A 25965-nucleotide genomic window follows, 5' to 3' on the forward strand; every position below is an offset into this window, starting at 1 on the left:
AAACATTGATAATGAAAAGGGTCGTTGAACAACATAAACTTTAAAACTATTGTCTATGAAATGAATGCAACATGAATTGCAAACAACGATTCCAAAATTATGTCGAGGTTGGCTAAGCTTAATAGTGAGCAAAGGCCTTGCACAAATTTTTATTGGAACACTAGAGATAGGTAGTTCACATCAGATCTTTTGCATCTCCTATCTCTTCGTTTACCCCTGTATATGTTTGATAGAAGCATTTGCATCTAATATGATCAAATTGTTTCCGCATGTACCAAAACTTTGACTTCAATTATTTTGCCAAAAATTATCAAGTTTTGTAAATTTTATGTTGTATTATTAGTCTCAACAAAATTGCAATTTGATTTCAACCCTTCTACTCCTTTCTTTTGTGGCAATATCGCCTGAAAGCTTGAGAATGACTAGGTGATTAAGCAAAAAGTCGCTTGCTAGAAGTTCCAAAGGAAAATTTCACCAGCAAAGCCATCTTATCTTCAGCAAAATTTCCTCAAAGTTGCCAACAAAGTTCCCTTTATCCAATTCAAGAAAACCTCACATTAATGAGATATCCAAAATCTTGAGTTGTAAAATTGTGTCTCAATCCCTGTAGTGTACATATCTTTTTCCTTGATGAAAAATAAAATATCGAATTGTCTCTTTCGACTAGAGCTAGAGGTCAAATCTATTAACAATTGAATACAACATTGATTTATTTGAAATTGATATTTCTATATAGGGATAAGTGCACTATAAGTTCTAAACTTGTCACTAAAGTGTAATCGAGTATTAAAATTTTCAAAAAATATAATCAAATCCTAAAATTTGTCGAATTGGTGCAATCAATTCATTTCGCTAATTCCTCCAATTTGGCTAATGAATAATGCTTACATGGTTTTTTTTCTATCATCTTCTCTCTCCTATGTGGCATTAACGTCACTAAAACATCAACATAAGTCTAAAACGATGTCATCTTAATCCACATATAATTGTTAAGCCAATTTTTTTTTATCAAACTAGATTAACAAATAAAAATGACTAAATTTTTAAAAAAATACACAAAGAAAAACCAGGCAAGGGCCCTTAGGCTCTCCTTGGCTGTGACTCGGGTGATGAACGACGACCCTCGTTCTGAAAGAATTGTGTGCATCACCTTCTATCTTTACTTGTCTCATTTTATATCTGATAGAAGCATGTTGGACTTAATATTCCTGCATATATCAAACTATTTATGCATATATTAAACTTGACTTATCTCTAAAAATTGTTATGTTTTCATAAATCAACATATTTATCCCATTCTAGATCACATTGTTAGCTATAATAAGTGCTATCTGAGCACGTTGCTCATTCCTTTGAAGTGTCATATTTTAAGAATATAAAGATCTTTCGTAACTCACAATATTGGTCCGGGTATTTTTTATGGTCAATCAACAACAAGGTCTTTATCGACCCAAAAAAAAAAAACAAAAACAAGGTTGTTGAGGAGATTTGTACAGCTAGAAGCACGATTAAGATGTGTAGCAACTTCCACTCTCTTTCCTTCCGCCTAAGTTGACTCTCTTAATTGATATTAAATGAATAGCAAGCTCATTTGATGAGAGCACAATTTCTGCGAAGGTCACTAATTGACTCTCTTTCCTTCCTCCTAAGTCGACTCTTTCAATTGATATTAAATGAATAGCAAGCTCATTTGATGAGAGCACAATTTGGTTAAAACATAAATCATCAATTAAACAAAACAATGAGCGAGCTTGCTTATTGATAATGCAAGATGTCAATACAACAAGATCGAGAGGTTAGTGCAAAGGTTATCAATGAATTCCTTCATCAGTAAACAATTTCAGTTATCGAAGGAAAAATCTTTTAGCAGTTGACTACTCGAAAGAAAATAAATAATCAATAGTCACCGATGGAAAGCTTACAGATTTTACTGAATGCTGGAGCAAATATCAATTTTGAAAAATATAGAGATTTGCTAATGCATCAGTCAAAGATGTAGATTGACAAGAACATGTGATTGCCGAGCGGTTATGACTATAGTCTCACTGCGTGTTATCTTTTTGCGTTGCGCGAGGAGAATTCTCCAGCAAGAGGAGGCACGATGCAACTTCCACCCTCCTTTCCCCGTCAGGTCACTCATCGAAGTCCTTTCCAGCTTTGCAACTATTGAACTCTATTTCTTTCCGCGTAAGGTCCGCCATAAGTTCCGTGTAATTTCACTCGTGGAAGTCCTTTTCATCTTATCATTATTCAACTCTTTCTTTTGGCGTAGGGTCACTCGTCATCATTATTAACCTACTTTCCACCTAAGTTGATTAATCTAATTCCTTAAAAGCTTATCATTTATTAATTATCAGGTGAAGGCCATCTTCACATGTCATGTCATCTGTTGAAAAATGCTAAATAATCATCTCCTCCGACATTCTTTCGACCATTTAATATTTATAATGCCCACTATCAACAAATATTTGCTGTCACTATTTTAATCTTAAAGATTTTTTTTTAAAAAGCATATTAATAAAAAAATGCCGTGAACATATACATTTAAATCAATGAAATGCAAATATGCCTATGCTATTCAATTATATGACCTAACGAATTTGTTCATGGCCATAGGTTCAGTTTCGTTGCTTTTCTTGTTGCCTTCTTTTCTTTTTTTTCTTTTTTTGCTTTTTTCTTATTTTTAATCTCATCTATAAACATACGTTGAAAGGAATATGTTAGATTCCCCGTATAACTCACGGAAAATAACTCACGAAGTTAATGTATGGATATCACTTGATCCAACATAACCTTTAATTAAGTCATACTTATGTTGTTACCACTTTTACGACCACAGTTGAACCGTAAAACCATAATTTGTGGCACAAATGAACATTGGTGCAAACCTATGCATTAGTGTCCATCAAGATTCTCCTTGGCACTTCGCACACTTGCACAAGAAACCATAGTCCGCAAGCAGCGCCTGTCTCCCTTCAAAGGGTAAATCCTCATCTATGTATGAAATGGTGACTCGCAAGACTCCACGATTTCTCACATCTCATCATTCTCCACCAACTCAGGTGTCCATGAAAAGGAATAGATTCAACATAGCATAGTCGTACATATATATGATCTTATGTGAAGAAGGCACGACTTCAAAAGTTCAAAGTTTCACAAGCACAAGTAAATCTCGTAACTGATTATCCAGCCCATAACATGCAAGTTATGGATAACAGGCAACATTGTGTGAATCTCTACATTTTTATCCACAAACTACAAAAGCAGTTGATCTTCAAGGATTATTGATAGGGATACATTGGGCCAATCATATTGAAGGGCCATCTAAGTAAATATAAATAACCTCAACTTGAAACTCAAAAGATTCAATATTTCAAACCATTTCAATGATATAAAAAAACGTGAAGAATGCTAGAGATGCAAAGACTATTTTAAAGATTAGTGCGCCAAACTCCAATGGGGTGCTTATACATTGCCCATTATGCAGTTTGCCACACCTTTGTAAACCACTTCTGAAATCAGCCTTTGCATCCCCGAGCATTACAGAAAGTTAATGACGTCACAATCACGAACAAAATGTGCGCAGGGTTATACCTCCTCTCTTTTGAAAGTTTTGGCGTTAGGATGGCAGGAGTGGTTCATGCAGCTCTGCAAGGGGAAAAATGACGTGCCTGAAAGTATGAACTTAATTATTAGCAATAACACCTGGCATAAGTAACTAAACATTACAAATGGCAGATCTAATGAAAATGGAATTGCTGAGTATATGTGAGGACAATGCAGAATAAATAAATAAAAATTTACTCCACATCATGATAAGCTTACGTCAGGACATAAAACAAAGCAGGAATGCTTGCAACATTGTCAAACTGGGAAAGCCTACTAATTCATATTCATATTCATATTCCAAAGTTGCTTCTCAAGTAACTTATCCTATCCTGTCAGCTAAAATGCGGTCAGCAACGATGTGGTGTCACATTTTTGTACAGTGTGTTATAACTGTATGCTTTCTCTAGTCCCACAGCATGCATGTCAAAGATTGGATGCCAGCCCATCAATAGATAAGAAGATCAAATGCTGAAGAGTTAGATGTGATCTAGCTCAGGCCTTGTCACATGTACCTAATTGAATACACAAACCAGTAATGGCATGATTAGAACAGCAATTGAATTTACTATGACAAGGGATTTTTCAAGCTAGAAACACAACCATGTTTGTTGATTAGTCAAGTCCATCCAGTTAAAGTTTCGCATACCCTCACAACAAACTGCATACTCATCACCAAGGGCATCCAAATATGGTTGAGATACTTTCTTGGCTTCTTCCACAGGAGATGCTACAACCAGATCACTGTGACATACCAAAACCGAAAAGAAGATCTTAGATGCCCAAAGCAGATTATCAATAGTAAGGCATTCATACAAAATGTGTCATCGATATCAAGAAGACCCAACCGACTGTATTTCCTCATGTAAAGTAGACATGCCGTACCTTCTATTTCTATGTACTTCGATTGCAAAAAGAAAATGGAGAAAGAAAGGAGAATTTTAATTATAGATCTTGTTGTCTGCATAGTCTACGGTTTAAGACTCAGAAAGTAGGAAATATTCAAACCTCCATAAGTCCAAAACTTACAGATTATTCAGCTCAAACATTTCAATGATATGCCCATAAATGTCAATTGAGAATACTTTGTAGAGTCACGGAATCGAACCTCACATACTATAGTACCAAGCCAAGAAAGAAAGATAACTGATAATCAGCAGACTGTGAGGGTTCTTAAAAGGACAGATGGTTCATATTCTTTGTCAAAGATAGCTGCCTTCAAGAGTTGCAATGACCGAAAAAAGGATTATCAGGGAAGTGACTGTAGATGCAGAAGATCATTGACATGCAAAGTGATAAAAAGAGGAAAAGACAGAATTTATAAAATCAACTATTTGAATTTCTCCAGGAAAGAGGTAGAAGGTATCTAGTGGCAACTTTTTAGAATGAGCAATTGGGAATGATCACTGATCCCCATTTACAATACACCTGAACTTCCGAAAGATGCTTGAGGATGGTGGTGATCTTACACGGATCAAAACAACCCAAAAACCAAATGAGGCATCACTTAGGATGATTAAAAGGTTGAAATTTTTATTTCTTAAATGAGCAAAGAAAAATTCACTAAGAGGCACCCAAGGGGGTGCCAATCCATTTACAAAAAGATGTTGGGAGTTGTTGGCCCTGAGTCCATTTCACCTTGCCTCATCATAAATACTATTAGCAAACTAAGCATGGAAAGGTGAAGAAGATAAACTAAAGAGTGGAATGCAACCAACAAAAGAATGAGCAAGCATCACCAAAGAACACTGCTTCAGGAGCAGACTCTTAAGAAGCAGAATGATAATCTATTTGGATACCAAGATTTAATTACCTAATTACAAACCAGCACAAGACTTTCAAATCTGCAATCAGTCACAAAATGGAGGTTCACATTCATAATTTAACTATCATTTTTTATATTGTCACAGAAAACTGAAGTATTTTATCCAGTCCAAATCTTTTCTTTCCAATATCAAATCTCCAATCAGTCACTAAATGGAGGTTTGCATTCATAATTTAACTATTGCACAGTGAACAACTAAAAGCAAGGTTGGCTAAAATACCTAATATAATCCTCTTAAGATGCAACATCTAGAAGAAATTTCCTTACTGTAAAGGCAAGCCCTTTATTTTCCATCCTCTATACAGCTTCCTCAGAAGGATCCCTCTGGCAATGCTATGCATTCCCACCACCTAAATGCAATTATTTGTCATGAGTATGTTCATGTTTGACAAATAAATCTTGAATCAGTGAAACATGACAGAAAAATTACCTTCTCTTGTAACCAACTGATATTGGCTTCCATGCTTCTAAAAGTAAGGGCATATGAAAGTTGTCCATAACATTAGCTGTGTCCTTCATATAACTACTCGGAAAAATTGCTTTTGACTTCCTATACCTTAATAAAGTGTATGCAATTGCCTGAAAAATTACAACCAATGTATTAGCTATCCACACCAGCTTTATTAAACCTGTGCAGTAGAGATCTGCGGATGACAATCGAGGTATATCTACAACCTTGTTATAAAGCAACGGCATAAAATTTGCTTTGTGCATGGTATACTGACTACCAACCGAGAACTTAACATTTTTAGTATGGTAATATTCTATGATCCACTTGTTCTGTGATAATAAAGCATGACAATATAATAATTTAAGCATACAACAACAAACACCTAGCATTTTCTCACTGGGTGGGTCACCCAGATAGACATACGAGTTGACCATGCCGAACTAAATTAGGCCAAAGTAACAAAAAGTATATTTCCCCTCAGCACAACAGTCTTAGAGCAAGATCTAAGATAAAGCATAACATAGGAAATTCAATGCCTGACTTAGTTGCCTACATTTCCCAACCAGCAAGGGCAATTTGACAAGATGAAACATCATGAATCGTTAACGTCAATAGTCAATATCATTGTTTTGCTAGTTCGTATAGTTCAAACACAATTATCCACCCAATTCCTCCTTTACCAATCCCTATCAGATAGAAGAAGTAGTTGAGTGACACGCTATTTCGTAAGATAAAATCAGAGTCAATCTTGGAAATGTACCCACCATTAAAATATGAGTACGTGTGGAAGGAAAAACCGCAGCAGCAAAACCTTTTGTTTTTTTTTTTTGCTGGAAGAACAAATATATTTTGGATCACAAGTTAAAATTACAAGAAAAAGGGTTGGGACTTGAAACGTAGGAAGAGGAATAAGAAACATGGTACCAGAATGAAAATATCATTTGTTTCTGCAGTGAAAGGAAACAATGAAAAGAAGGATCAATAGAAATAGACAACGAATTAAAAAAAGTGAAACCAATCAACAATACAAATTAAGAGCTTTACCGTTAGCAAGAATTGATGAAGAGACTTTGTGGAAAACGCTTCTGCCTTCTCTCCAGTGCACAGTAAAGAATGAAATGAATTCCATTCCAGTCAGCATCTGCACACACTTTGCTAAAGGGGATTGCTAAGATTACTAATTTAACTATTCCACAGAGTAGCCCCACCAAAAAAAAAAAAAACTCTCGGCAATACTGGTAATACACATGAGAACTCAGCAGTTGAATTCAATTTCCAGATTTGCAATTCAAAATTTTCGGTGCCAGGACTAAGCAAAAAGCACCTTCTCCTGTATTTATCTCTTGGAAAGTAACCTCTTTGAGCATAGATTATCAAAGTACCATCGAAATCAAAAAGGCAATGTAAACATCAAGAACGTTTCTTTCCATACTCATGCTTTTGGTCCTTTTCATATTATTTGAACTTGCTTCCAAGCAGGAAAATACTGAGAGACCGGAAATCTCAGGGGAAAAAAAGCATCATATCAAGCCCACCGTACCTTCACAACACTCACTCACCTACCCGAGACATATGCCCCGTCCCGACCAGGTGCCTTCGGCCGAGAACTCGCACATAACAAGCACCACGCCCTTGGAGAGTTGCTGCTCCCGCAACCGGATCCCCGATCACTTGCCATCACCGTCGTCCTCCCTCCGTCATCGACTCCAACGGAGCTCGGGCGCACGAGAGCACGAGGCGGTCCTGGAGCTGGAGCGCGGTCGAAGAGCGAGGACGATGGCAAACGATCCGGTTGCAGGATGAAGCTTGCCGACGACATTGTCTTCGCTATGTGCGAGTACTCAGGCCGACATTCGAGCTTGGAACTGGGACATCAAATGTATTAAAAAGGGAAATGCGAGAGTGGGGAGAGATGAGAACGAGCCGGACTGGGAATTTATAAGATAGACCGGTGTCCCATACCCCACTTTTCTTCTCTCTTTTTTTTTATTTAACTTGTGTCCGACATTTGATTACTATGATTTGTCGTGATATAGTGAATCAATTCGGCAACGTGGTACAAGGTATTTGAGCTTTATTACGACAATGCTGAAGTATTTATTATAATACAGTCTGCCTGAGGAATCATAAAAGTGCCAGATTCAGTAAAAGTAGAATTAGAGAAAAGTAGAATTAGAGAGGAAAGTGAGTACTCAAATACGATAAGTGAAAGGAAGAGAAGAAAGCAAGACGGAGCGGCGTTTATTGAAAAATCAGAGAGCGATTTCAAAATTTTCGATTTTCATAGTCATGCCAATAGTTGGAAAGCCTCCTCTGTCCTAGTAATTTCGGCATTTTCGCTCCTTAAGATCAGACCACACTTTTTCTCTGTTTTATTATAATCTATCTATATGGTGATAAGCTTGTTGTTGTTGTTGTCATCCAAGATAGTTTATCTGGATACACTAGAGAAGGCCTGAAGTAACCCTACTCTACATAGGGGAAGTTTTTGGTGAGCTTGCTCTGTAGTTTTCTCCGGATTGGGGTTTCCATTTTAAGATCTTATGTGTCCGAGTTTACAGCTCTGCTTGTTGATGGTCTTATGAGGAGGCACTCATTCTCTTGAAGTTATGGCTTTATTTTGCTGAGTTTCTTAAAGAGAGTTGTCTGCCTAGGAGAATTTATTGTGCCCATTTATTTGCAAAGAGGGGAGACAAAAATTTCCTTGTGTTAGATAATTTCTGTAGTGCACAGTGTGAGGTGGTCGCAGTGCGGTCTTATCCTAATAAAGTGGCATCAGAGCATTGGTTTCTGTGTGTTGGTTGATTTCTTGAGTGAAAACGGAAAGCATGAACAAAATGACTTGTTTGAATAGCACAATTAGGCCTGTTTGGATGGTTGTAACCATCCAAACAGTCTTCTGATTCTTTGTTCCCAGAATCAGTTTCGGCCTAAAATCGCGTTTGGTAAAATTTTTGTTCCTGGGAACAAATTTGTTCCGGAATGATTGGGAACGAATCAAGAATAAAAAAGTTGATTCTTGTTCCGGAATCAATTTGAGAATCAAAATCAATAAATTTTCTTCTTCCCTTCGGCCATCTCACGACCGCCGCCCGCCACCATCCGCCATCCGCCACCGCCGTCCACCGCCGCCCGCCGTCCGCCGCCGGTCCGGCGAGCTCATTGGAGGCTCGCCCGGACCGGGCGAGGTCCGACGAGCTCGCCGGAGGCTTGCGTGGCCGGGCGAGGCCTCGCCCAACCCCGACGAGGTCGGCTGGCCACCGGCGGGGCTCGGCCGAGCCTCGGCGGGGCTAGGCGAGCCTCGCCCGTCGGCCACGAGGGTTGCCGGCGAGGCTCGGCCGACGAGGGCCGGCCTCGCCGAGGGCCGACAACGCCCGTGAGGTCGCCGGCCCTCGTCGGCGATCGCGGTCCGGCGGCCGCCGAAGAAGAAGAAGAAGGTGAGAAAAAGAAAAGAAAAAGGAAAAAAAAAAAAAAAAAAAAAGGAAAATGAAAAGAAAAAAATTAAAAAATGAAAAAAAGAAAAGAAAACAAAGGAAAAAAAAGTAAAAAAAATTAAAAAATGAAAAAAAGAAAAGAAAACAAAGGAAAAAAAGTAAAAAAAAAATTATTTAAAAATTAAAAGAAATTGATTTGGAACAAATTAATGAATACGGTACCAAACGCAATTCTATTCCGAAATCGAAATTTTGGACGATTACCAAACGGCTTAAAATGCTTAGAATCGGTTCCCGGAACGTATAAAAAAAAAATCAGTTACGATCGAATCGCTCAGGGAACGAATCGTTACCAAACGCGCCCTTATCATTCATGGAATAGTAAATGGGAAGAGCTATCGTTTGTGGGGTCATTGCATCTTCCGGTGTTTGCTGCCCATAAACCTAGCTCTAAAAGTGGTGAAGATTGTGCATTTCAGGTTTGTGCACTTATTCGGCAATTTGTAGATGATATTGTATATGATCCCCTCTGTGATGACATGTACCAACTTTGTGGTCAAAAGTAGAATAGTTGTTTGATTCAAAAACGGGGAATAATAAGTAGCTTCTTAAGATGATGCATTAAAATACAGAGAGAGAACCATCGTTGCCGATTACTTGGGTGAATTTCAGGGGAAAATTAGACATTTGGCTAGTACAGCCTTCATAGTTGATTGTAAAGTTCTTGGGTTGTGGTTACTTTATGCTCTCCTGGAGTCTAGGGGAGCTATTAAAGTCTAGCTGGCAAGTTCTGGTGGTATTGTTTCCGTGAAACATGCAAAGAGTGGTGTCTTAATTGAGGAGTAAATTGTTTCAACAAAATCTCAGGGCTCATCGTCCCAATCCGAGGAACTGGGGAGGAAGATATTTCGAAACCTCCAATATAAAGCTATTTGTAGCAAATCGAGGGGGAGGTCCAAGTTGGGAAAAGGGTTTTCGACTGTGGCAAGCCAGGTCGCATGAAAAGAGAGTGCAGATTGCTCGTGAGGGAGCAGAAGCAGGGTGGAGAGGAAAAGACAGAACCAAAAGACACCACAGCAGGGTGAAGAAGTTAAAATGTGTTCATGAAGATAACGGTGGTGACTGGTGAATGCCAAGGTCCCTTTGGGAAGTACTGCAGAGATCATGGCATCAGGTTAGAGAAAACCGTTCCGAAGACCTCATGGCAGTTGTAGAGCCAAGAACTGCACCATTTTCAACAAAATTCGGTGCACGACTTTGCATGCTAAACTCCCTAGATCCTTTGGGGTGAGCCAATGAGAACTGCAGTGGTTTTGATCGACCTTTCTCGTTCAACTCATTTGGACGGTGAAGCACCAGAAAGAGTTTGGACAGAGACAGGTGTCTCTTACAAGCACTTGAGGGTGTTTAGCTGCAGAGTATTCGTGTGCGTGTGCATCCCGTGCGATGAGAGATCAAAGCTTGATGTGAAGTCCAAACAGTGCATCCTACTGGGTTGTGGGATGCCGCGGGAAGGGGGGAGGGGGGTGGTGGGGTTTATCCAAGGTGATGGTCCTCCTACACAGAAGAACCTACACGTCAATATGATGTGGCAGAGGAGCAGATTAATGAGATGTGACAGGAGCAGATTCATGAAGTCCCTCCAATATGGTAAGTTACAGAAATCTGCATCCAATGTCCTGCTCAAATGACCGTCAATTGTCGTACAATATTTTGGCGAGACTACTTTTTTCGGGTGGGAATGTATAAGTAGGCTTGTTGTGATGATAACCTATCTAGGGGTTCAATTAGAACAAGTGAATGTATATATCTTCGAAGAATTGATAGGCTTGTTGCACTGTTAGCGTTCCTACATCAAAGAACTCTTGCAACCACTTCACGACCAAGGCAGATTCCCTCATCAGACGAGTTTTTGCTTTCATCAGGTGGGCCGTCAAGGAATGCAAAAGCCTGTTTTGACACTTTGTGGCAATAATCCAGCTAATGATTTTAGGAAGCGGGCATAAACTGTACCAGGAAGCATAAGTAGCCCATATACATCAGCAAACGCTTATCCAGGCATTCATTGAAACATAACCGATCTGCTAGATATCGCTGCCTCTTGTCTCTCAGTCTACCCCAGCGTGCTTTTCTCTGTCGGGGAAGCATGCACTTCTTGAAGCTTCTTCTCATTGACCACACAAGGTGACCACCATTTGAGGTAGATGTTGGCATATGAATGACTTTACTTATATTTGCTTGCAAATTATTCTATCTCTTTATCTCATTTACTTATATTCTTGACACACGCATCAATATTAATTTAACTATCTCTACATCTATTAAAGTTTTCTTGCAAGCATGTGAAAAGTTTCAGATCTATTTAAAATAATATATTCACCCTCTCCAGGTTGATTGATGCCTTAGCCCTAACAACTTCCATGGAATCACATGCAATCATTAGTATAGTACAAATATTTAATATGGTTCGAACTAGCAGCTCGAAAAAATAGTATTTATATTCACATAAAAGCATAAATACAATCATCAATTATGCACGGTTTCAAATAATAATAAAATATCAAGTTTCATGGAAAATAATAATACATCTATTGATTGTTGATCCAAACTGATTGCTCAAGTCAAACACTACAGTCACGCTTCGCTAGCTGATAAAGCCCAAAACCTAAATCAGCCATGCTTGAGCCCCGAATATCACATAAACCATGATTAAGCCACAAATCAGAATTGGTTTGTTCATAATTTTAATTTCTGTAGTGTGTAATTATCATGTAAGTCGATCAATAGCATAAAGGGAAAAAACCACCAAAAACCTAAACTTTACCAAAAACGACAAATTTACCCCAAACTTTTTCCGTGACATGAAAAACCACGAAGTTTGCCAACCGTGACACATTTACCCGAACTTTCATTTGTGACACAAAAAACCCTAAACTTTCATTTTTGTGACATATTTACCCTAAATCATAGGGATATTTTTGTCTTTTTACTTTTAAAATTTTTTTTCTTTCTTTTTTCTTTCTTCCCTCCGCCGGAGCCGGCGGAGGGAGGCCGGCGTCCGGCGAGGGCCTCCCTCGCCGGCATCGGGCGAGGGCTGCCCTCGCCGGCGTCGGGCGAGGTCGGCCTCGTCGGCGTCGGGCGAGGGCCTCCTCGCCCAGGACCCTCGCCCCGGATCCGGCGAGGGCACCCTTGCCCGACGCCGGCGAGGCCTCCTCGCCGATCCGGCGAGGGTCCGCGAGGAGGCCATCGCGGGACGCCGGCGAGGGTGCCCTTGCGGCCGGGCGAGGGCCGCCCTCGCCGGCGTCGGCGAGGTCGGCCTCGTCGGCGTCGGGCGAGGGCCTCCTCGCCGGACCCTCGCCGGATCCGGCGAGGGCACCCATGCCCGACGCGGCGAGGGCCTCCCTCGCCCATCTGGCGAGGGAGGCCATCGCCCGACGCCGACGGCCCTCGCGGGACGCCGGCGAGGGGTGCCCTTGCCGGCTTCGGGCGAGGGCCGCCTCGCCCATCCGGCGAGGGCACCCTCGCCGGCGTCGGCCCGGGCGAGGGCGACCCTCGCCCGGGAGGCCCTCGCCCGACGCCGACGAGGGCCGCCCTCGCCCGTGTCGGGCGAGGTCACCCCTCATCGGCGTCGGCCCGGGCGAGGCGACCCTCGCCAGGAGGCCCTCGCGCGACGCCGATGAGGGCTGCGTCGAGCGAGGCACCCCTCCGGCGTCGGCCCAGCGAGGGCGACCCTCGCCCGACGCCGAGGAGGGCCGCCCTCGCTGCGTCGGGCGAGTCACCCCTCGCGGCGTCGGCCCGGGCGGGGCGACCCTCGCCGGAGGCCCTCGCCCGACGCCGACGAGGACCGCCCTCGCCCGACGCCGACGAGGACCGCCCTCGCACAGGCTCGCCCGACGCCGACGAGGACCGCCCTCGCTGCGTCGGGCGAGGGCACCTCGCCGGCGTCGGCCCGGGCGAGGCGACCCTCGCCGGGCGGCGGAGAGAAGAAGAAAAAAATAAAAAAATAAAAAAAGAAAAAACATAAAGGATAAGACGAAAATGCCCTTAATGGGGTAAATGTGTCACGGTTGCAAAATTTGGGGTTTTCGTGTCACAAAAAAGTTTGGGGTAAATCTGTCACTTAAGGCAAAGTTTGGGGTTTTTGGTGGTCTTTTCCCTAGCATAAATGTTTGGGGTTTTTGGTGGTCTTTTCCCTAGCATAAATGACAAAACACGATTACTCAAATAACGTTTTTTTTCTCAAAAATGATAAATAAAAAATCTATCGATGGGCGAAATAATTACGCTTCCACATTATGAATACTGCAATGGAGCCACTTACCTCCCCGAATAAACCCGAATAAATACCATTGTTCTCCGTAACGCCGGACCATTCCTCTTGTACAGCAATTAAACCTGTTCTCTTTTAGCAAAAAATAAAACATAAAAAATAAACCTGTTCTCCTCTTTTTGTTTTTCTTTTCAACTCAAAACCATAGCACATATGTATGCACCTCTAAGAGAACCCTACGTCTAGAAGTGGCACGATACAAAAATCAGAACAACCACAAACTTTATCTGTACATGTATAATTCCGATAATATTTTTTGACTTTGCAAGAAATTAAATTCCTATAGTATTATATTAGTCTCCTTAAATCACGCACATTCACATCTAAAGAAAACCACAGATAATCTGTCTTTTCCCTCCACAAATATCAAATTAGAAACCTTGCTTAATCTCCAATATAAGATGCTTATATTGAAGAGAAAGAATAGAGCAGCATACAAAACTCTAAAGCCCAAATCACCTTCAGCCAATCAGCCAGCAAACGGGTTTCAAACAAGTTTCCTTGAGAGAGAGAATCGAGAACATACTAATCTGAAACCCCCGAATCGAGTTATGTTGATTAGTGTGGACAAATTGCGCTCGAGCATGGAGCAATGGAGCTTTGAACGTGGAGCAAGTGAGAGAGAGACAAAGCATGGAGCCTCAGCACAGAGAACTCGACCATGGAGAGTTTTGAATGGGGAGCACGATAGTAGGAGAGACAGAGCCCCAGTGAACGGTGCCGTTCACTAATACTTCAGCCACCTCAGATAAAAAAAAAGTCATCGGTCGTGGGTTTTTCCCTTTCCCCATAGACTGGATCGAAAATTTGAAAGGCAGCACGCATAAGATCTCCAAACTGGATGCCATCTGGTTCCATTCTTCTTTCAGAGTACGAGCAATCCTCGATATCCTCCAAGCGAAGCAAATAGCCCATCCGCCGTGCTCTTATCAAACTCTTATTTATCCGTAATTTCAGATCTTTGAGGTTACAAAGCGATCGAGGTAGTTTCTCGATACTTGTCCCAGATAAATCCAACTCAGTCAACGACTTTAACTTCCCAACAGCATCAGGCAGCGAATTTAGACTCGTACAATAGGCCAAGCACAAGTATTGAAGATCCACTAGCCCATTGATTGTGTCCGGAAGTTTAACTACTCCTGTGTCCTCCATTACTAGCCTTGACAAAAGGGTTATATTACCGATTGAGTCTGGCAAATAATGAACACAAAAACCATGTATCAAGATGAGCTCTCTAAGGGTAGTTAGGCAACCAATTTCCTTGGGCAACTCTCTAAGACTCGGACACCATTTGATTTTCAAATAAGTCAGCTGCTCTAGGTGACCAATCGAGTGATCAATTTCAGCCAAGTTTAGGAAATCTTTCAGAACCAATCTCTCCAAACTCACAAGTTTAGAGAAGCAAGGAGTTTTAATTAAGGATTTAGATCCCGCGATTTTCAAAACTTTCAAATTACTTGCCACCTGCAAAATAGCAACTGACTAGATATTGTCAGAGTCAAGACTAGATAGGTGCATGTAATCATAAAATCGGATGACTAGTTGAAAGAGTAGATGAATTGGGTGCCATTGTATCATGATTTCAAGCCATCCGCTCCAATGTTGTATGGTGATATTGCCGGAAAGCTTGAGAACAACTAGGTAATTCAGCACAAAGTTGTTTGCTTGAAGTTTTAGAGGACAATTTCGCCAATAAAGCCATCTTAACTCTGACAAAGTATCTTTGAAGTTGCCAGCAAAGTTCCCTCCATCCAATTCAAGAAACCTCACATTCATGAGATTCGCAAAATCTTTGCAAGTAAAATTGTGTCTCGGCCTGTGTAATTTGAGTGCTACCACATTACATGTTCCCTGAAGGAAGATATATTGTTTTATTTGTGATAGATAGTCACAAAGTTATATGAAAAATGATAAAGATTTTGACTTTTTATAAGGTTACAAATATTTTGTGTTTACATTAAAAGTTGTTTATATTTCCTTTTTTGATTATGGGTTGTAGGAAGGGCACATTCAAGTTTGTGATTAAATGATATTGGATATTCGAAATTGAAGTAGAAGCATCATCCTTGGGTAATTATGGAAGTAAGAAAGACGAGGTTAGATTCATAAGGAGACAATCTCTTTCGTTGCTGTGTTAAGATGCTTATATTGGCGATTAAGGGAGCTTTTTAATTTGATATTAGTGGACCAAGAAAGGGGGGATAAAAAGGATTATCTCTAGTTTCTTTTGGAAGTGAATATCTGCGATTTAAGGAGACCAATGTAAGATAAGAGTTTAATTTATTACGAAGTCGAGGTTGTTGATGGATAGAAGGATGATATTGGATGGCTGTTGGAGTTTTCCATGTAGCGACAAAATTTGTGGTTGATCTGATTGCGTACCCGGCCAATTCTAGATGTAAAGTTCTCTTAGAGGTGCCCACATATACGGTTGAAGGCTATGGTTTTGCGTTTAAAAAAAGAAAAGAAAGTCAAAGAAACAAAAAAGAGGAGAAAAGGTTTCGTTGCGGATAAAGAGTAGTTAAGTCGCTCTCTTTCACTTCTGTGTATTCCACTACACCATCTATAAAGTAAAAATTTAATCATTTTGTCCGCCAATAAATTTTATAAGTTATTATTAAGAAGGCCATTACTGAATTATTGTGTTTTTTGTTTGGATTTATGTGCGTGATCGACCTGTATAATGATCATACATTATTGAAAATTGAAATTAAATTTCATATGTGTGCACAAATCAATTCTATTTTGTGGCTTTATCTCTATCTATGTGATTTTTGGTTATTAACCATAGCTGAGATTGTTTTGGACCTGTCTTGACTTGACTAATGAGTCGGGATCCATTTATCAATAAATATAATATTAATTTGTATAAAATTTGAGTTTTTAATTTATTTTGGAAATTGTGCGTATTCGATGATTGTATTTATGCTTAATGTGAAAATATATACTATTTTTCAAACTATTATTTATAATCATATTAAATGTGCATAATACAATAATAATTGCATCTGATTCCATGGAAGTGATGTTTGCTACTTACTCTGTTAGTAATCTGCTTACTCAGCAGTGAAAATACAGCTTTTGCTGATGTTTAGTAGGATTTAGGAAATTAGGGTTAAGGTTAATTTTATCCGAGTGCATAGGGGAAGCATGGATATATCTGTTCTGTTAATTTTGATGGAGTTGATGTTTGTAGACTTTGGTGTAAAATAATACCTTTCTAGTATTATTTGAGGTTTAAAGAATTGTGTATTCAATATTTATGGCTTAAGTGGTTAACGAGCATTTTTGAGTTTGGTATCGAGAGTTTTGAATTTCAGGGTGCCATATTTCCACTCATGATAGAATTCACGGCTAGTTATCATGATATAATTTGCAGTAAAACAGTAGAGCGTTAAATAAATACTGGCACCGCTTATAATTTGATCAGACTTTTGAATGGAGAATTATTTTAGCTTTACCAAATATTATTAATGTAACCTTTCCGAAAAATACTCTTTTTTGTTTTTGTTTGAATGTGCATTATCTAGATAGGACAAGATTGATTTTGCTACTTTATATCAACCAGAAAAATTGTAAAGTTACAGAAAAGATCGGAAGGCATAAGTTCAAATGGTCTTTTAAATCCAATTTCTTTTAAATCCAATTTCTATTGTTCTCAGATATTTTTATCTTCTTAAAATAATATCGAAAAAGGGTGTACTATATATTAGTGAATAAATTCAGAAAATTAGCAATTTTTTCCTATAAGGAAAAACATAATTAATTCACAAGATATTTCTATAGTGCGAGGCTTCGTAGCGTAATAAATGAAGAAGACGGATTTTGCTACTTTATATCAATCAGGAAAATTTGTAAAGTTACGAGAAAGATCAGAAGGTATAAGTTTAGATGGTCTTTTAAACCCAAATTCTATTGTTCTCAGAGATTTTTATATTCTTAAAATAATATCAAAAATGGGTGTATTATATATTATTGAAAAATTTTAAAAAAAAATTAGCAAATTTCTCTTATAAGGAAAAACATAATTAATTCACAAGATATTTCTATAGCATGGGCTTCGTAGCCAGTAGGAAACAAAGAAGGTAATGTGAACTTTTAGATGCATTTGTCACGGCCCGAAAGTGAGTTGATCGATCGGCCCGTGACACATTGTTGTGTAGGAGTTGTCGGTACTTACCTTTTTAGCTTGTACTATGTCCACGGCCAGCCACAATCTGCTTTGATTTCCAGGTATTCCAATATTCTCTTGGTGAATAATTTCCCTCCCAAAATTTCTTAATGGATCTTGCATCCTTATTCAACTCCAATATTCTCTTGGAGTTTTCCATGTAGAGACAAAATTTGAGGTTGATCTGATTGCGTACCCGGCCACTTCTAGATGTAAAGTTCTCTTAGAGGTGCCCACATATACGGTTGAAGGCTATGGTTTTGCGTTTAAAAAAAGAAAAGAAAGTCAAAGAAACAAAAAAGAGGAGAAAAGGTTTCGTTGCGAATAAAGAGTAGTTAAGTCGCTCTCTTTCACTTCTGTGTATTCCACTACATCTATAAAGTAAAAATTTAATCATTTTGTCCGCCAATAAATTTTATAAGTTATTATTAAGAAGGCCATTACTGAATTATTGTGTTTTTTTTTGTTTGGATTTATGTGCGTGATCGACCTATATGATGATCATACATTATTGAAAATTGAAATTAAATTTCATATGTGTGCACAGATCAATTCTATTTTGTGGCTTTATCTCTATCTATGTGATTTTTGGTTATTAACCATAGCTGAGATTGTTTTGGACTTGTCTTGACTTGATTAATGAGTCGGGATCCATTTATCAATAAATATAATATTAATTTGTATAAAATTTGATTTTTTAATTTATTTTGGAAATTGTGCGTATTCGATGATTGTATTTATGCTTATATGTGAAAATATATACTATTTTTCAAACTATTATTTATAATCATATTAAATGTTCATAATACAATAAAATAATTGCATCTGATTCCATGGAAGTGATGTTTGCTACTTACTCCGTTAGTAATCTGCTTACTCAGCAGTGAAAGTACAGCTTTTGCTGATGTTTAGTAGGATTTAGGAAATTAGGGTTAAGGTTAATTTTATCAGAGTGCATAGGGGAAGCATGGATATATATGTTCTGTTAATTTTGATGGAGTTGATGTTTGTAGACTTTGGTGTAAAATATTATTTGAGGTTTAAAGAATTGCGTATTCAATAGTTATGGCTTAAGTGGTTAACGAGCATTTTTGAGTTTGGTATCGAGAGTTTTGAATTTCAGGGTGCCATATTTCCACTCATGATAGAATTCACGGCTAGTTATCATGATATAATTTGCAGTAAAACAGTAGAGCATTAAATAAATTCTGGCACCGCTTATAATTTGATCAGACTTTTGAATGGAGAATTATTTTAGCTTTACCAGATATTATTAATGTAACCTTTCCGAAAAATACTCTTTTTTTTTTGTTTGAATGTGCATTATCTAGATAGGACAAGATTGATTTTGCTACTTTATATCAACCAGAAAAATTGTAAAGTTACAAAAAAGATCGGAAGGCATAAGTTCAAATGGTCTTTTAAACCCAATTTCTATTGTTCTTAGATATTTTTATCTTGTTAATAATATCGAAAAAGGGTGTACTATATATTAGTGAATAAATCCAGAAAATTAGCATTTTTTTCCTATAAGGAAAAACATAATTAATTCACAAGATATTTCTATAGCACGGGCTTCGTAGCCAGTAATAAACGAAGAAGACGGATTTTGCTACTTTATATCAATCAGGAAAATTTGTAAAGTTACGAGAAAGATCAAAAGGTATAAGTTTAGATGTTCTTTTAAACCCAAATTCTATTGTTCTCAGAGATTTTTATATTATTAAAATAATATAAAAAATGGGTGTATTATATATTATTGAAAAAAATTAAAAAAATTAGCAAATTTCTCTTATAAGGAAAAACATAATTAATTCACAAGATATTTCTATAGCATGGGCTTCGTAGCCAGTATGAAACGAAGAAGGTAATGTGAACTCTTAGACGCATTGTTGTGTAGGAGTTGTCGGTACTTACCTTTTTAGCTTGTACTATGTCCACGGCTAGCCACAATCTGCTTTGATTTCCAGGGATTCCAATATTCTCTTGGCGAATAATTTCCCTCCCAAAATTTCTTAATGAATCTTGCATCCTTATTCTATCATGACCAACAACCTCGATCAAAGACTTATTAATAAGGACGTCAATTTCGTACTCCGGATAAAGGTCACAAGCTTCCCACATATACATTGCATTAGTTATTTTCTTATTAACAAAAAAACATGCAATGTCCAAAAAAATTTGTTGCGCCTCATATCCAAGTGCATCATAACTTAATTTTAACTTCTGTTGGACTTTTTCGAGAGGCACTTCCTTCAACCTCTTTAGTGTGCTTTTCCACTTTAGTTTACTTTTGGTATGAAGAAGTGAACCTATCTCCTCAAGAGCAAATGGAAGTCCTCCGGTGAGTGCAACAGCTTCCCTTGAAAGATCATAAAGATCACATGGAGTTGAATCTCTGTTGAAAGCAAGCTTGTTGAAAAGTAGCAGAGCATGATCAAAATGCATCTCCTTCATTTCATACAAAGAAAAGTTTGTGGACCTTGTTAAGATTTTTTCCTCCGATTTTTCCACCTTGGTCATAGGAAAAACACTCTTATCTCTAGTTGTAATGATGATCCTACTCCCTGAACCAGAAAAATAACAATGATTCGCTAGTTGCATCCATTGATGATATCCATCCATATCATCGAGAACAAGTAAGACTCGCTTATGAGGTAATCCCTCTCTAATCACCTTATTCCCTTCCTCAAAGTCAAAGGTTTCGGGAAGCGAAAAACCTAAAATATCTGCTGCTAATTTTCTTTGCATTTTTACAATGCCACCACATGGAGATGATTCTCGAATGTTTGAAAGGAAGGAGCGACCTTCAAATAAAGGAGAGACTTGGTTAAAGACTGCCTTAGCAAGAGTAGTCTTTCCAATGCCACCAATTCCATGGATTATGAGAAATCGTACATCACTAGCATTACAATCGAACAACTTCTTTATGGCTTCTATACGATCATCAATTCCAACTAGATTGGTGGGCAAATCTCTTTTTCTTATCGCGATCTTCTGCGAAATATTTTGAATGATATCTTTAATGACCGTGCCTTGCCTGCCATATTCATGAAATCGTTGCACGTAAGATTATATATGACCAATTAGAATTTCAAATAGAAGCCAATAATGATTACTAGCATACCAATATGTATTTTCCACGTGGTATTCACCATGGATGTACATAAATTGCTCTTTACACATGCATCAAGTAAGCCTTTTCTTACAAGGGTGGTGAGTATTGCCTCCAAAGAGTTTATCACGATGGTTTAAATAAGAGAAAAGATGATGAATACAAACATTGCCATCCTATGTATACTCCTATTGGGTAGGTCTAACGATAATCTAATGAAGAAATAGATAGATAAAGGAAGATCATGGGTACCCTTTATCCTTCAGATGCCATCCACTGATTCTAGACACCGTGGTCAACGCCTCCTTCCAAGGCTTCACTTCAGTGCAGTCAAGGTCCTCCTCATGCTTCGATAGGGCGCTTTTGTAAAGTTCCGTCTGAAGCTTAACATCCGAAGGATCCACGTCATAAAAGATAGGCAATATCTCTTTCCCCGAGAATTGGCAAGTGCACTGCACCATGCATGTAAGCTCTCGCAAGCACCATTTACTCGATGCGTAGTCTTTGGAAAAAATGGGAATGTAAATTTGGGAGCTTTTTACTACCCGCAAGATCTCTGAGATCTTCTCACCTGGCCGTAACTCTTCGGCATCCCTAAAAACACGGACTCCCACATCACTCATGAAAACATAAAGGCAATCTGTGAATCCGTTATGAGTATCAGGTCCTCGAAAGCTCAAGAACACATCGTAGTTGCCACCTGTTGCAGTCTTCGAGTTGGCCTCTTCCTTCACCATCTAATAACATAGATTGATGTTTCCGGTGACTTCTTGTGGTGCGGGGGGAGATTTCTACAGCTAAAAGCACGACTTAGATGAGTGGACTTTCACTCTCTTTATTGCCGCATTAGATTAGTCATCGAAGTACCACATACTTAATAGAAAAAGTTACTTTTTCAAACTACGACTAATAAAATATTGTTAGTTGAGCTGCCTTTTGTGTGCCTCCTTTAAGCCGGGGGTCACGAGTTCCATTCTTCCCAATCGCATCTCCATATTTTATAATTTTTTAAATGAAGTGTATAGGACTGATTCTAAACTGGTTCGGTTCAATTTTCGCTTGAAATGACCTGCTCACCACTATCGACTGCTACTACATCTATGTAGAAAGAAAGAAGTCCTAGACGTCGAACGAATTAGTATATAGTATACAATACTGTTTTGTTCATTGGGACTCGAATAAACAACTCAAATTTATTGGACTCTCCTATAAGAGATTAATTTTTACCTTTTCGTATGACCGTTTGGATTGGCATCGAAAGCCCACCGTTAAACACGCTTGTTTAGGCGAAAGCACAAAGTTATGGCTCGGAACATGTCCTTGCTTAAACCACCGACCGCGGTGGCATGGCTGGATAGGCCTTGGACCTCCACGAAGGAGGACCAGGTTCGAAACCCCTGCGAAGCAGGGGGCAGTCTTTGTTTCCTGGTGACTTAAGCGTGACGTCGGGGTGGTGGTTTCCCCGCCAGCGTCGCCTGGGGGTTTACGCGAACGGCTGCCGGCCCAGTAGCGGTTCCTCCAGCACAAAAAAAAAAAAAAAAAAAAAAAAAAAAAAAAAAAAACATGTCCTTGCTTAAAAAGACCGTGACAACATAGCACATCACAGCGGCTGATAATACCCTCGCCATTTAGCACGTCACAACGAAGATATCGAAATCACAGCATACTGAAACCGAAGCATTCAACGAAGAACTCGTAATCGAAATCGATAGAAAAAAGTACCTGAGAGTGGGCTGATTGACTGCAGACCGACAAAGGTGAAGCTGCGACCGGCGAGACCGAGAGAGAGAGGGGTCAGGCCATAATTGAGAGAGAGAAAGATCGAGGGGCGCTGCTGGAGAGAGGCCAGATCTGAGAAAGCGCCGCTCAGGAGACTAAAGAGAGAGGGCCCAGGTTTGAAATTTTGAGCAAGGGGGAGAGGGTTCGAGAGACGTGACTTCCATTTTTGAACGGGATACGTACAAGCAAAATCTTTCACCCAATCAAAGTTTTTTTTTCATTTTTTGGTCAGTCACCTAATCAAAGTTAATATAAAATAAAAAAATTAAAAAATATACATTGACTTTTAGGGTAGAATCTCCCCTGAAAAGAATCTGTACCGTTACTTACCTAAATAAGTATTGCATTTCTAAAAAATGAGGATTACGACTTACCATATTGAATCTTAAAACGCACATAATATATGACAAAACTGAACTATTCAATATAAGATAATTGGTATCAATTGCTCATTCTTTTCAAGTGTTATATTATAAGATTATAAAGATATTTCATGATTAACAATGTTAATCCAGGTATGTTTTGAGGTCAATCCTTAATGAGATTTCTACAACTAGAATCATGATTAAGACTCTATTTGTTTCACAGAAAATAACTTCCAATAAAATGTTTTTTAGATTTTTCAGCGTTTGGCTCATGGAAAATAAACTAGTGAAGAAAAATATTTTGTACCAATAAAAAAAAAAATCTTCAAAAGTAAAGAAATTATTCTGTGACATCACAGATTTTCAGTCATGTTTTCTATTGAATAAATTGGGCATTTCATTGATGCGTCTATACGGCTGTTCTCAGAACTGATCATTCTAGAGATAACTAGACTATCTAGGGAAACCATTAAGAATTTTAAGGCAGATAGACTTGAGAATTTGACTGCCAGACCTGGCTACTCGACCGTGCTCATCTTTAGAGGTCATTATGGCACGAGATATAAGTCGATTTGAGATCGAGATAGGTCGGTTCGATTGAGATGTGTGGCTAATCATGGGTGACACCACTAAATTGGAAAATTCTCATCGACCGGCACTAAACTGATTTTACTATCGTTTTGGTACTCTATGTCCGTATTTGAATCCTCAAGATTTTCACGACAATCGAGAGTCGTCATTGAGTCGAGTGGGTTCATTGTAGCTCAAAGAAAATCGACCACGGGTCATTTGCACTGAAAAGTTCTGAAAGTTACCCGGTAGTCTAGGTCACGCTAAAAACGCGTCGAATGGAAATTAAGCTTGAATTCGAACCCGATTTCATAAATTGAAAGTTACGTGGTGTCACGAGCTATTTTAGGAGTGTCAACTCAGTCTCAGAAGATTTTTCTGACACCTGACACTTTTTGGGAAAAAGTCGTCGCCGGGTTATTTTGTGCAAAAAAAGCCGCGAGTTGTTCTTGATGGCAAAATTTGAAAGCATGATGGATATGTGGATGAGGAAAAATGCTGAGGTAATCAATGGATGACCAATTGAAATTATAGAAGCCAAATGAGGATGATTTGAGATTATTCAAGTGTCCAATTGAGAGGAGATGATGCCAATTTCGTAATCCCCCACACCCTAGCCAATTTTAGACTATTGGAAGGGTTATTTGAGATCCAATTTTAGACTATTGGAAGGGTTATTTGAGATGTTGGTGTGGCCAAATGAAGGCCAAGGAAGAGTACTTGGTTGAGGTTGAAACTTGGGGAGCAAGGGTGGAAATTTTGGACCATGTGGAGCCCCCATCACACTTATCTCTTCTCTCTCTCTCCTCTCCCCGTCAGATCGTGCAGCCCATTTCTTCCTTCCCTTGAATTCGCACGCCCACAGCAGTGAAGAAGCAGCGGAAACAGAGGCAGCCAGCAACGCCAGGACCGCCCACGCCACTGCCGAATCCCCACCGCCAGTTCGTGCTTCCCCACGCGTCCACCTCCTCCTTTCGCTGAGTCAAGCCCCAGCAGCAAGCCGCGGACGTTGACTCTCCGCCAGCGTCCACCGAAATCACCGTCCAACTCCCTCATCCAGCAGCAATTCGACCGAAACAGCTCAGCCACGCGTGCGTCCAACCAGTGAAGCGGCATCACTGTCCGCCTGCAGCAGCTCCGTGTCCGCGCCTTCTCTCCACGCATCTCCATCTCTCTGTTTCGCTTCTTGGCTGCCAGCGCACTTCTTCGGTCAACATTCCTCTTCACGAAGTTTCATTGTTGACCCCATCTTCACGCCAGCGAGCCGCCCTCCTCTGCCACGAAGCCCACTCACCGAAGACAGCCCATCTCCACTTCGGTTTGTCCCTTCTGCCGCGTGCCAGTCCACTCACGGAGCAGCTCGACGTCCTGCTGCCGCATCCAGTCAACACCAGCGGATCCTTGCCCGAGTGTTGACTCCAGCAAACGACTCCTTCGCTGCTCACTCGTCCAGCTCGTGGCCACCGAAGTGAAGACCGAAGCAGATCCGTGGCCGCGTCTCCTTTGTACGCGACTCCATCCTCGAAGCAGCTCCACGCCAACACTTCCACAGAAATTCCAGCTGCAGCAACCCACGGGTCCAGCGGATTTCACGGCCCAGCAGTTGGGCCCGTTCATGAGCCCAAGCAAATTTCGCTCAGCCCAGCCCACTTTCAGTCCATCAATTCCAGCAGCCCAAGAAGCCAGTTGAAGTCCAGTGAAGCCTGCACATTCGGTCCAAGCCCATCTCAGCCCGTGAATTTCAGTCCAACTTAAATTTTCAGCAGTTCAGCCCATATTGGCCCCGCGAAGCAGGCCCAGCCCGCAGCCAAGCTCAAGCCCGAGACCAAGCCCATCATTTTTCTGTGGGCTTGCAAAGCTTTTGGGCTCAGCCTGAGAGTCCGTCGATGCCGCCGAAAATTTGGAATTCGGCCGCCGTCGCGGTGTCCCAATCCCCGCTTTTAATCAAGTGAGTTTTACTCACTAATGCTTTCTTAGTTTGCTAATTATGCTTAGGGGTTGGTTAGATTTAATTAAGTGCAATTAGGTGGTTAGATTAGTCTAGAACAATTAAAATAGTGACTTAATGATGCATGTTAGGTGGTTAGATTTAGTCATTAGCAAGTAGAGAGCTTCTAATATTTATTGAATGTATCTCGGGATTTTTCCCAATCCGTTCTGGCGTCCAATCAAGCAATACGGGCATAAATTGGATTTTTAGTAATTAATTATTTATTTTTCGAAATTAATTAATTACTTATTTATTTTTCTGGAAATTCAACCGGCATGGCCGGTGACTGGAATTTTATACTGATTGTCGTGGTATAGTCCGTTTATTTA

The 25965-nt window shown here is 39.7% G+C and overlaps 1 protein-coding gene and 1 pseudogene across 1 annotated transcript; both read right to left on the bottom strand.

The window, feature by feature from the left end:
- Window positions 1-2905: 2905 nt before the first annotated feature.
- LOC104427175 lies at window positions 2906-7701 on the bottom strand (annotated as a pseudogene).
- A 6689-nt stretch (window positions 7702-14390) lies between these two features.
- On the bottom strand, window positions 14391-22437 carry LOC104427188 (disease resistance protein RUN1). Its single transcript, XM_039305050.1, has 5 exons — window positions 22160-22437; window positions 21185-21669; window positions 19735-20857; window positions 15104-15110; window positions 14391-14836 (listed from the first exon to the last, which is right to left on the bottom strand). Exons 2-5 carry the CDS (start codon window positions 21667-21669, stop codon window positions 14391-14393), a joined length of 2061 nt encoding a protein of 686 aa, XP_039160984.1. The 5' UTR covers window positions 22160-22437.
- Between the last annotated feature and the right edge of the window lie 3528 nt (window positions 22438-25965).

Source organism: Eucalyptus grandis, chromosome 11, assembly GCF_016545825.1.
Source record: "Eucalyptus grandis isolate ANBG69807.140 chromosome 11, ASM1654582v1, whole genome shotgun sequence".
Classification (NCBI taxonomy): Eukaryota; Viridiplantae; Streptophyta; class Magnoliopsida; order Myrtales; family Myrtaceae; genus Eucalyptus; species Eucalyptus grandis.